We start from the raw sequence: 13,172 nt of genomic DNA on the forward strand, positions 1-13,172 counted from the left end.
GTGCCGTGCTCTTGGGAGTGTCAGTTTTTTCAGCGCAGTAAGGGGTTCAGGAGCAGGAACGTGTCTTAAAGGCTATGTGACCATTTGATCTTGGGTCACGAGGAGGTCTGTTTATCTGGAGTGTCTGATATCATGATTTGGCAGGAGATGAGAGTTGGGCACGCTGGTGGAGTGAGTGTTAATGACTAGAGCTCAGGTGTTGATTTGAGAGCAGCAGTTTGATGTGACTTTCCCCTCTTGGTTTAAAACAGCTGAAGGAGTGAAGTATAGCACGCATAAACAAAAATCTACATTAGAAAGTTGCAGTTACAGTACTTACTGATGTATACAGGTAGCCCTCGCTGTTCATGGCCAGATAGAGTTTGGTCTGAACTCCTTGGATGGCCACCACTCGCAAGCCAACCGGGATGAGGTTGAACATGGCTGTATGGGAAACAAAGAAGAATTCCTAATTATATTTGCAAACATTTATGCATAAGTAGAGCTAATTGATTAGGATATCACTATCACAGTAATTTCTATTATATATATATATATATATATATATGATGTTAGGGGAAGTTAAAATAAAGCAAGACTGGAACATTTTACATTCCCATAATGCACCACATGATCTGAGCCCATTTGAGGTGTTCACATACAAAGCAAATTTTTGCAACTAATAAAGTCTCATCCAGAGACAGGCATAATGTAAAATATTTGAGTATATAAAACACTACAGTAACACTGTAAAGTAAGACATTTTAAAATGACTTTTTTAATGGAAATGGTTTTAAACACATTTTACTGCATTTTTAACCCTGATCTATTTCCAACTGTATTATAGTTAAATTCAGTGCACTTTAACCTCACTTATTCTCTTCTGCATGTAGCAGCATTTCATCTCCCTCCCTGGCACTTTTCTCTGAACTGCCGCCTCTTTAACATAGTTCCTCTTTTTCCCTTTCACACTCTCTCTCTTTCTCTCTGTGTCTGTTTCACACTCTTCCCTCCGTTTCTTTCACACATTCTCTCTCTGTTGAGGACAGTTAGTGAGCTGTGCGGGCTTCTGTCTTCCTGGTACCACTGGCTGTGCCAACTCTCCTCACACCTTTGTCCCCCCGTCACTATGTAAGCCACAAAGCTGACAATCTCTCCCATCCACACAGCCTCTTTCTGCCAGTGGGAAGAGTGAAACAGCCAGCCAGCCACCCCTGACACTGAGAGTATCTGAACAACATAAGCTTGGGAAGAAAAAAAAACACAAGCTTTTTGAAAGGGGTGGGGGGTGCATATGAGCCATTTTACTGCTTATGTAACTTAGCTTGATTAAAAACAAACAAGAAGGAAACAAACTCATTGTAAAGTAAAAGGTTACTTTCCTTCAAGTCAGAGAGTATGTGTGTGTGTGTTTGTTAAGAGATAACAATGTGCAATGATCTAGATTAGCAAATTTATACTGCCTACATGTGACAACCATACTAGATAAAATATTATACATAAAATAGTATCCTTCCTTTATCTCCTAAAGGGTTAGTTACCCCAAATATTGAAATTCTGTTATTTACTCACACTCATGCACTTTTTCTTCTAGAGTAATATGACATTTTTTTGATGAACTGACCAATTTATTTTTTCCATATCTGACCAGTTAAAAATATAAAATTAAGTGATCTATTTATCCATTTTTTAAGGGTTTGTTCACCAAAATAAATAAATAAATACTTTTTTTAAACCCTCACCCTCAAACATATAAGACTTTTGTTCATCTTCAAAATACAAATGGAAATATTTTCTTAACAAAACCTGATAAATATCTTTCCCTACGTTGAAAGCCCATTCCACCTAAAATTTAACACTTCAAAAAGTTCATAAAGAAATTGTATAAATTAGTCCAATACTTCTGAAGAGGTATGATCACTTTATAAATCAAACAGAGCTTTTATCCACATAAAACATTGATCAGTGCTCATACAATAGAGTTACAACGGAACAGAGAATTTTTATTTTTGGGTAAACTATCCCAATTTTTGTCAATATTTAACACTCTCATCTCATTTCAAATAATCTGGGAGAGCAAATTTGGATGGACTATCCCTTTAAATCAATCTACGTTCCTGTTTCCTCACCCCGAAACCCCTTCTGCCTTTCATCATAAACATGAGAGCACTTGATTAATATTTTTTATTTCCTGCAGAGCTCAATCGATGGCCATGTTGCTATTTTACACAACAGTCCGGAGTGCTCTCCATCCCTTCTAATCCCACATCAAGGCCCTTCCTCTCTCCTCTGAACCCCTCTGACACCAGCAGGTCCACCTGTAGAGATCTGCTCTCTTCCTGCTCTGTGGTCTGTAGCCACTGACTCACATGAAGAGTTTTAGATGCCAAATACAGATACTTTAATGAGCTATTGATTTCATTTGTATGATAGGAAGATAATATGTTTTTCGTATCTTCATCTTTTGTGGCACAGACACATATGCAGTTACGAGCGGACCTCATTTCAGAGGGATTACCAGAGCTTGGTCGCTGGGGGTTGTGGAGAGGAGACTCAATTACTCACACCTAATAAAACACCTGAGCACAGAGATCTGGGAAGATCAAGAGGGCAAGATAATAATTTCTAAAAAAAAGGCCAATATAACATTAGAATTCAGTAAAGAGTCTACTCTAGATTCAATGCAGTCACAAATAATGGGGACTTCAAGCTTTAAAAAGAACACAAAACACCATAAAAGTGTCACACAAGTAGTCCACATAAATCATTTTCTTCTTAAGTTTCATAGCACTTTTTAATTCTAAAGTTACATGACAGCTCTGTGACAAAAATGGATGTCAAAATTGAACACAGTGATTGACAAATTTAAATATTATGTAATCTATGTATGTATTTATTTCTAGAGGGTTAGTTCACCCAAAAATAAAACCAAAAATCTGATGCTTCAAAAAGTCTATAAAGCAATGTAATCCATATGAATTGAGCAGTTTAATCCAAGTCTTCTGTAGATACACACAATATCTGTAAATGATCAACAGATTTAATTTAGACTGTTATTCATATGTGACCCAGGACCACAAAACCAGTCTTAAGTAGCTGGGGTATATTTTTAGCAATAGCCAAAAAAAAACATTGTATGGGACAAAATTATATTTTTTTCTTTTATGCAAAATTCATTAGGATATTAAGTAAAGATCATGTTCCATGATGATATTTTCTAAATGTCCTACCATAAATATATCAAGTAATATGCATTGCTAATAATTTATTTGGACAACTTTAAAGGCGATTTTCTCAGATTCCAGATTTTCAAATAGTTAAACCAATGGAAAGTTTATTTATTCAGCTTTCAGATGATGTATAAATCTCAATTTCGAAAAATTTACACTTAAGGCTGGTTTTGTGGTCCCTGGACGCATATATAAATATCAACACACAAACATAGTTAAATATGGTATACAGTATGGAAGCTCAAATGTGCTTGTTTGATAATTTTTTTGGTGTGCATACAGTAAATCGAGTTGTCATGCTTGAGCTGTCAGGTGTCATTAAAAATGCCTTTATTACTCAAAGATGGAAAAAAGTCTTATTGTTTTGGAATGACATGAGGGTGAGTAAATTGCTGATTTCTGAAATTGCTGTAAAACTGGGTAAACTTTTATTGCTTGTTTAAAGAAACATTTTGGCATTTCATTCAGATGTTATTACTTCAGTTCATTATATCTAGAGATAAATAAGAGTGATTAGAATATGACAGTGACTGACTGAAAAACACATCAGCCCACTCTTCAGACAGAAGGCGAGTTAGCAGAGATAAAACCTAATGTTGACGGAGAGAAAGACCTCCTGCCAAGGCACATTGATTAGGAATTGAATTAAGCTCTAAAACTCTGCACAAAGAGACATAATCCAATAGAGCACCCAAACCTGACATTTACTGCCCAGAATGAGCTTTTGTCTTGTTCCTCCAAGAGCTCATCACGGTCAGACTTGAGAGATGAAAAGGCTGATTTTCAATAAGGACTTTATCTTTAAATGTCCGCTTCTCAACCCCTTGATCTGCCCAATTCATCTAATAAAGTCCATTTGATTCTATCATTATCAAATGGCAATGGGACCTTCTCATGCTTTCTTTTTCTTCACATTGTTAGAAATAACCAATAAAACATATAGATCTTTGAGGGGTTTTTTTTTTTCTGTCAAGCCTACATTTATTTTTTTTTAATAACAAGTTATTTATCATTTACTTATTTATAGCACCATGGAATGACTTCAGGGCAAAAAAAAAAAAAAGAATTACCATTTGCCTGATATATGCTATAAACACCTAGTACTAATGTCATATTTATGGGATTTAAGTGAAACAATGATATAATATTTTAAACTTAACATGCTCAGATCACAATCAGTAGTGCAATGAGCATCAGTTAAGGTAACAGACGTACATCTAGAGAGTAAAGAGAGCTTTGGAGCAGACCCTCATCCCTATCAAACACACACACACCAAGAGGAGAGCCAAGAGGACCGCACTGCTGTCGCTATGGAGATAAGGGCACCAAGCTCCTAACAATTCTATTTTTGTAGCGTGAGAGATAGAAGCTCCCCGTTTTCCCACTTCTCCTCTCCAGCTTTTCATTCTCTCCACAAAATAAGGGAGTGTGTGGTGGAAAAAGCAGGTCAGCTATTATGTAATCTCACTCCTATATAATTCATTTTATCTAAGTCAATCATGCAGGGGAAGAAAACAAACAAGAAAATAAACAAGCACGCAGCAAGAGACGGACTGGCCAGCTGCACCGGTGGTGCAGATTCAACTCAAGGGTGAATAAAACACGAATGCTTGAGTCAAACAACCACTATTTAAATTCAAGTAGAGGGTGTTATTTCAATTAGCACGGATCTTCATGTTAAACATTGTTTATGTGCACTAGACACAAATTAATGTTAATCTAGATGAGCATGATGGATGAGGGGATTTGGAGACTTGAGTGATCACCATTCCAAATGACTCCGTTCACCACAAACTCATTTGCTTGATATGAGCGTCATCTTTACCCAATGACTAATTGAATAGAGTCAAGCTAATGTACAGGCCCCAGAATGCCACAGACACTTAGCATCAGTGAGATATAGCACATATTAAATTAGAGCCCTACCAACCATCCAGCCGGCTCCATCCTCGCTCATAGACACAGCACTGCTCAAATAATACAGGATAAATAATTCACACTTGCAGGTGCCCAGCAAGATGACTTGAAATGACACAAAATAATCTTTGGCCATAAGGGACAAAAAAAAGTTGTTTTTCTGGCACTATGGACATCTGCCTAAAAATGATTCTCTTGTACTTGGGATTTCCAGCTACACTGACTGTGCTCTCTGAAGAATTGTCTTCTGAAAAACAGTGACCACTCCGGCTACATTTTTCATTTCAGGTTAATACAGAACTGAGCCTCCTGACTCTTGTGACCAATAAAAGAACTGTAAAGGTATTAAAAAGTGAAAAGCAAAGCTGAAACTGTCTATAAGTGCCAGTATGAGAAAGAAATGCAGTCTGAAGGAGCAGTAGCCTACAGCTGCCAAGGAAACAATAACAGCTTTCACTGAAACATGAGTAGACATACAATGTCCCAGAAAAAGCATTTGAACACTTAAGTTTCACTTAAAAATGTCTGGATTTCATTGCATTAGATGCAACATATCAAACCAAGTGGCATCTGCAAATGATGCAAGACTAGATCTAACTTCACTTTTCAAAGGCATTTTTGCAATTACTTTTTACCATCTGGTCTTGAGGAAATTTTTAAGGAAAGTACTGTATATAGTCAGTTCTCTTCAATGTCCTGGTTGAGTAACTATTGACATGTTCCACTAATGTTTGGTAACCAAATACATTTGTATTCTTTATTCTAAACTGTATATATATATTGCTGAATCATTTGAGGCCTAAAAACATGTTTGTGAAGCAAAATAATTCCTATATTTCTTAAAAGCTGAACACCACTCAATGTTTTGTTATACAACACAAAAACATTCATACAGCAAAGTGTCCAAATTGTATCAATCTGGTACTTCCTTGTTTCCAAATTTGAATTTGGGTCTTGACAGGTGAATATCTGAGAACATGTGCTAAAAGAGGCCAGCTGACTTACTGAAACCACTGTCCTCCTCTTTAGTGCCATCGATGGTTCCATCTGCTTGGAGCTGCAAATGAAAGCCCTGTCGACTGTACAGCTTCGTTACAATCCCCTTCAGCTGGGGCTCTGCAAAGAGACAGAAGGTAGAGAGAGAGAGAATGAGAAAAAGACAGGGTTAAACAGGCATCGCCACAGTGAAAGTGTTAGGGGCTTTAAAGCTCCTGGCTTAGCAAGAGCTTTCCATGGTCTGCAGATTTGAGCCTGCATTAAAAACAAGAGATCAGACCACAGTGACAGAAGAACAGAAAGAAAAAAAAAAAATATATATATATATATATATATATATATATATATAGTCATATGTGTGGGAATAGTCACCAGAGCCACCACATAGAAAATTGGTGTTAGCTGCAATTTGCAAGGAAACTGCAGTCCCTCTGGCCATGATAAGGATTCATGTGAATATGTAGATGCAGAGAGCTATTTCACCTTACATGGGTGTAATGTACTGATCTGCATGACTGGAACTAAGAAGCACAACTATACAGGACACAGCTCTCCTGTGCAAAATACCAGATTGCATCAGCAGATCTGTAGTTAATAAGGCTTAAGAGAGTCTGTGGATCACGCTATTAACACTGATTAACTTTCATTTATCATAGGAGATTAAAAAATGTGGATATTAGGTTACATCTTACAATAAAAACCATTTATATATAATTTAAACTATTTTAAATGTAAAACATCCCCTAATATTTCAGTCAAGAGAATACAAAGAGAATATGAATATTTAAAATAAGTCCATTAAATGTAAATCCAGAATAAACCAAAATGCATTACCATAACACATATACAATATAGTATGGTACAATATAGATACATTACAATTGGTTGGATAAATGTCTAAATGAACATACTAAATTTCATTCCGAATGGCATCACTTATTAAACGTACTAAACATGTTTTTGTTTATGCGTGTGTTGTTCCATGTGCATCTGTAACAAGATTGTTAGGTATGAGACTGTTTAATAAAGACAGAATCACTGAAGCAAACAACTGCCACTCTACACAAACAAACTTCCACACTTCTGCTTAGGTGTCACATAAGGGTTATGTAAGATGCTGTCTGGGGAGGGAGGTAAGGTAATTGGGACTAAGCTTGTAAGTAAACAGTTGTGCTGAATGTATGCGTGGGATGGACTTCACAATTAAAGGAAATTTCTACTGATTTCCAAGCAGAATATGTCTTGCAACATATGGAGGGAGTTGTAAACTACAGATCATGCACACAAAGTCTGACCACACAAAGATCATCATAATATCAATCATGAATTATGTTACTTAATTATTTGACCTGAAGTCAGTTTTTGTAGTCAATAAAACTATAGATATCATTCAAAAAAGGTAACAGCAGATTTTGCTGCAGAATATCTATATGGTCCAGATTGTGAGACTAAATCACCAGAGACTCATCTAGATAGCTGTTGTCCAAAAATGTGCCAAACAATAACCTGCTTAGTTTGCTTTCTATTGTCCCTGTGTCTCTGAAGGGATGAAACACACTAGAGAGCTGACACTGAATCAGTATCAACATAAATGCAACACAATATCTGCAGAAAAACAAAGTTGTATACAATTTTGTATACTGTACAGGAACCCCCCCCCAAATTTATATGGTCAAAATGCCTGAAAAGTTCAGTAAGGTCGTGTATCTAAGTTTGAATGAGATCACACTCTAAAGTGTGAAAGTACATGCTGGCTGACTTTTGAAAGCAGTAAGTGCCCTATTTAATATATATAGGAATGGCAAGTACTTTCTGAAAATTCAAAATGCAACATTTTAGAATCCATTATTTTTAAAAGTACACACACAAATGCACTGATAAACACAGAGATGCTGTTACACATATAATAGCCATTTTAAGTCAGGATCCAAAAACAGGTAACATCAGACCTGGACGTCTCCTCCTGCGCTTTTTGGAGCCGAAAAGCTTGACTCTGGAAAAGACACTGAGTCGACTGGGTTTCTCGCATGTTCCTTTGGTTTTATTCGGACTGCTCACACAGCGGCAGGCGTTTGATTTCTCACGCTCCCTCGCCTGCCTCTTCTGCCGAATAAGGGAGCTGGCGATCGCCGCAGCCATGGCCAGTTTGACGGTGCGACAGACAAAACTTTCAGAGGACACAATCCGTTTCCCCACCTCCTCCGCGACAAGATTTCTTTAGGGAAATCTTCACTGAACAGCTCACATTCAAATCTTCATACACAAGTCACCGCCATCGTTCGTTAATAAGAATGACAGATTGGCGGAAAGGAGTTGTAAACTAATACAGCTTTAACACAAAACGCAATTATGTGGGTGACGGTACGCGCATCTCTCCAACGCTCATTTTCTTCGGAGATAAAGTCCTCAATCAGCTCTACATTCAATTGGCTGCAGTCTTACCGCATCTGTCTCCAGATAATGTCACTATCTACTAAAAACGGAGAAGCTGTTCCTCCAGACACCGAGCACACGTTTCGCAGCATCCCACAAAGCAGTCAGTCACAGCAGCGCACACAGAACAGAGCCATGTGAGAGAAACACCTGTTAGCGAGCGCACGAGCGCGATTCACTCTTGGGTGCGCGCGCTTTGAGCGAGAGAGAGTGTGTGTGTGTGTGTGCGCGTTAGGGGGGGGGGGGGGCGAGAGAGAGTTTTCAGTCAATATTCCGAATCCCACATTACATGGCGTAATTAGGTAATATTAATCCTTGTGTTTATAGTTTACTTTCTGTTTAAACGAAATTGTGTATTAAAAATACATTTAGATTTAGTTAAATGTAAACATGTCCAGTAGGCTTTATTAGCATCATTTTGCAAGATTAAACATCAAACAATAAATCGAATCTGCCATGTCTGAAGGAAACTAGGCCATTATCCCATTGATTTTAAACAAATGTTATCCTATGTTAAATAGTGTTATTCGATTAAATTCCTAAAGCGTAAATTAATATATTTATATTAATATTAGTAGACGTATAATATTAATATATGTACCTAATGTTATTCTAGCAACTCATGTAACACGTCCGAAAGAGGGCATGTCTCGGTTCAACAGTGGTGACCGATTCAAAATCGTTTCAAACGAATCACTGAACAGAGATTCGGTTGAAACTTGGACGATTCGAACGTCGCTAGTTCGTGAACGTTTCCTTCCACAGAGCTCTTCTGGGGCGGCGGACGAAGAGTGAGGAGCAGCATAACAACATTTTTAATGTTGTAGTGAAGTGCTTAAAGATTAGTCCTAAAAACTAGATCCTGAATGTCTGAGATTCATTCATTGCAAGCTGGGTAAAGAGCGCCAGTGATCAATTTCGAACAGGGAGACGAATCTCCCTGTCTTCCGTTAGATACTCGCGGGGAGACGGTGACACACACAAATGTGACAGCTGCAAGTAAACTGGAGCTCTTGAAGCTTTATAATTTTTAGACAGTTGCACAGTCGAACACAATGTGCCAGTCATGTGTTATATTTCTTTCCCAAACATAACGGATCGCGTGGAAACAACTGAGTTGCGATGTCCTGATTGGAGGAGTGTTGGTTGCCATGGCAGTGAGTTTCCTGCGTGCGTGCGTGGCAAAAAGCATAGTTGTCTTCTGGCCCACTCATAATAACATACATTAATATGCATATTAATATTTGCACTTCATAATTTTCATAAATAATAAATAAAATAATGTTGTAACATTGCTTCAATCCGAGATGTACAGTGTATAGGCTATAAAAAATATATTAGGATATATTTTTTTTACCTGCATTACTGGAAAGATTAAGAAACGTCCAACTCAAATAAAAATCACGTTAAGTGACTGATTGAAGGACGACTTACACTCAGCATCCTCAGTAACTATTATCGATCTCAACCTTTCAGACTCCTGTCCTGATCATTTAACTGCAAAGCGCCTTACATAATTTCATATGCTCATCAACAGCGCCATCTCCTGACTAATAATCACATTATAAGAGGCAAAACGACTCACTCAACGGCACGTTTTGAACGGAAAACATTTTATTTTGATCCAGTAATGCAAAGTTACTCTGAAAATAAAATGCTAGAAAATACTTTCAATCCTTCTCGTGTCAGAAACTTGCATTTTTTTTAGTTGGGCTAAATAACCTTGGATTCTGAGGTGCGCAAATGTGATTCAGTCCACATAAAAAAATCGATTTTAATATTTTTTTAGGGTAAATATTTTGAGAATAATACTTAGAACTAAAACCTGTAATCTCGAAACTAATAATAAAATACGGGATAAATAGAGATAAAGAGGACTGTGAGAACGAAGAGTGAATTAGTAAAAATAAACATGCGATAAAGAAAGAAGACGCTAATGAAACGTTAGGATAACCCGCATCTTTAGCTGCAGTTCAGCACCTCGGACAGCTCCACAAACTGACAGCCCAGAGAAAAGTCAGACAAAACAAATAGACAAAACGTGAACCTGAAACCAATAAAGCCCTCTAAAAGTAATACACAGTAAATCCCAGAGGGTCATTTTCAATGCTTAGTATAAAATTCTACACATACCTTTAAAACTAAAGAACCAAAAAAGTGAAGAAAAACCTTACCTGATGTTGATTTTCTGAGAGGAAATGTCATATTTAGCAATTAAATAGTGGAAAGAACAAAGCAGGAAGACAGTGGTGATTCACTGCAAGCAGGAGGATGTTTTCAAAGTTTTAACCATACTAAAAGAAATCCTAATGGAACAGTCGAGAGGCCATCAAGGCGGGGCCATCTGCATTCAGAAATCATTAATGGACATTAGTGACTAGCCATTACGACTTCTAAAGCGGTCATTAAAGATTCATTGGGAAGCGCTGTTGATCCGGCAAACACAGGGCGTGTGTTCACTAAACTGCAGTGCTCTGGGTCAAAATTGCAGGGAGAAAATCGAACATTGTACTTCCTACTAGAGCAGAGCTTTCGTTCCTCTCACATTACAAATAAATGGCTGTAAAATGATCCTTTAATGCGTCACGTAAACCAGTTATACCAGACCTTCCACTCTCCACTCAGAAGCATCAACAAGCATCTGCAGATATACGGCAAACATTAGCTGTGCTTTTCCCTTCTGCTGTTCTCAAAGCGTTTGACAGATTTAACAGTGATCTAAGCATCCAGATAAAAGAGATACAACACAATTCTTTTAATAAAACAGCTGCTAGAAGTCCAGTAAACCTTCACAATCTTGACAAAACTATTTGAAATAGCAGGATGAACTTTAATATCAGTTCCATTCCGTTGATAGAAGTCTGAAGATTTAAACCACCCAGGGTTTACATATTTATAAGCATGAGCAAATTAATGTAGTTAGACTGATTGAACAAAATAACCAGCTATTGACTGTCACAAAACAGCTCAATATAACAGTCACAATAAATATGTTAATGACTGTAGTAGAAAATGTTAAATAAGGCAGATCTGAGGTGATTCTTTAAAACATCACTGAAAGTGAAACCAATAAACAAACATTTCTGACTTTCAACAGCACCTTAATTTCAAGTGTATTAATAAAGGCATCAGTGTCTGTTATACCAAAAGTAAATGCAAAAGTAAGGATATAATAACATTGTGAAATTTAACAAGAGATCCACTGTCCAGATGAAGGCAAAATGCTTTTCCACAACAATCAGATTATATTCTTTAAATTAAGGATTTGGTGGGAGGGATCTACAGCATCAGACACTTACTATATTCACTCCATATAATATTTACTGCCAGTAAGTTCACTTTATTGCATCTATACTGAGACACACCATTATGGTTAAAAGTGAATATACTGTAAGCAATGTTGTATGTTTAGTCTCGCACCATGTATCCCCTCCATAACGCTACAAGCTCTAAATATTTATTAAAAGTGGCCAATAGAGAAGGAATGGTTAATGAATCACTGCCTCAAAGGTGTTTATCAATGGTTTGTCCACTAGATGGCGCAAACAATTCATATTTATGAAGCTGTGCAGTCCATCCATTACTTCGTAGAGCCACTTAGTTTGTCCGATACACTATTATGTAACTGTTAATACATAACTATTACCGACATTTAGGCAAGATTAATAAAAACTAAATCACAATTACTTATTTTATAACGTGAACAAGTCAAAGATTAAAATTTTCCAGTTATTTGCATATTTATTAGAACTTTACTCCAACTTTACTCTTCAGAGGTCAAAATGACCTCTCTCTTTTCTAAACGTCATAGACTGTGAGATTAGTAAAGTGCTAATTTTTGTGGGACTGAAACCTGACAATGGCTTTGCATTTCAGTATTTACAGTACCAGAAACCTGAAGTCAATGGGCTTTTTGTTTAATGCCTGAAATATAGTTTGTGGTTAAACTCAAGATATTTCACGTATACACATATACACTAACAAGTGGCTTTATGGGATTACCAAGGTTGTTAAGGATATTAAATGTGAATACGCTAAACAGGTAAACTCTTTAACCTCACTATGTTAATGATTGCACTCTTAATGTCAGGCACTTAATGGTGGTGACGCTTAGGTCATGTAACTGTTGTGTAATTTGTTTATAGTCTATATTTAGCGGTTTACCTCTGCTGACTGTATATAGAAATATCATAAAAGTTGTTTATCTGTGAAGATTATGATAAACTAAACACGTAGCCTACAAATCAAAGTTTTGCTGGTCAGGGCTTATTTTCTGCAATATTTTAAAAGGCAACGCAAAAAAAATCCTAATGGGTTTTGTCAAGGGAACTAGGGTGATGCAAACTTCTCAGTTGCTTTACAAAAACACATCATCGCTGCAGCACTCTATGAGAAACTAACACTGACAAGGAAAAACAAATATAGAAATATTCATGACTTTGAGTCAATATCACTTGTTATTGATCTTACAATATTTTTGGACTTGAATTTTGAGTTGTATGATAAATGGAGCAGAGGGTCATTTAACACTAATGACATAAATCAAGCAACAAATTCATTTGTTTGGCATTTTAGGTTCCTGAACATTGATTACAAGCATATACTGTAGCAATAGAA

The 13,172-nt window shown here is 36.8% G+C and overlaps 1 protein-coding gene across 4 annotated transcripts in view; it reads right to left on the minus strand.

The window, feature by feature from the left end:
* The window catches only part of fgf13a (fibroblast growth factor 13a), a 131,207-nt gene that overhangs the window by 30,629 nt on the left and 87,406 nt on the right, over positions 1-13,172 (minus strand). For 2 of the 4 annotated variants that reach the window (XM_059515652.1, XM_059515654.1), the window contains 2 exons: positions 6,132-6,242; positions 320-423 (listed from right to left, as the gene is read on the minus strand). In XM_059515652.1, the coding sequence (XP_059371635.1) occupies positions 320-423; positions 6,132-6,242 (215 nt within the window). Of the gene's footprint in view, positions 1-319; positions 424-6,131; positions 6,243-8,071; positions 8,713-10,729; positions 10,839-13,172 lie in introns of those variants that run through there. The other 2 variants (XM_059515656.1, XM_059515653.1) reach the window with 2 other exon arrangements.

Source organism: Carassius carassius, chromosome 29 (assembly GCF_963082965.1).
Source record: "Carassius carassius chromosome 29, fCarCar2.1, whole genome shotgun sequence".
NCBI classification, from domain to species: domain Eukaryota; kingdom Metazoa; phylum Chordata; class Actinopteri; order Cypriniformes; family Cyprinidae; genus Carassius; species Carassius carassius.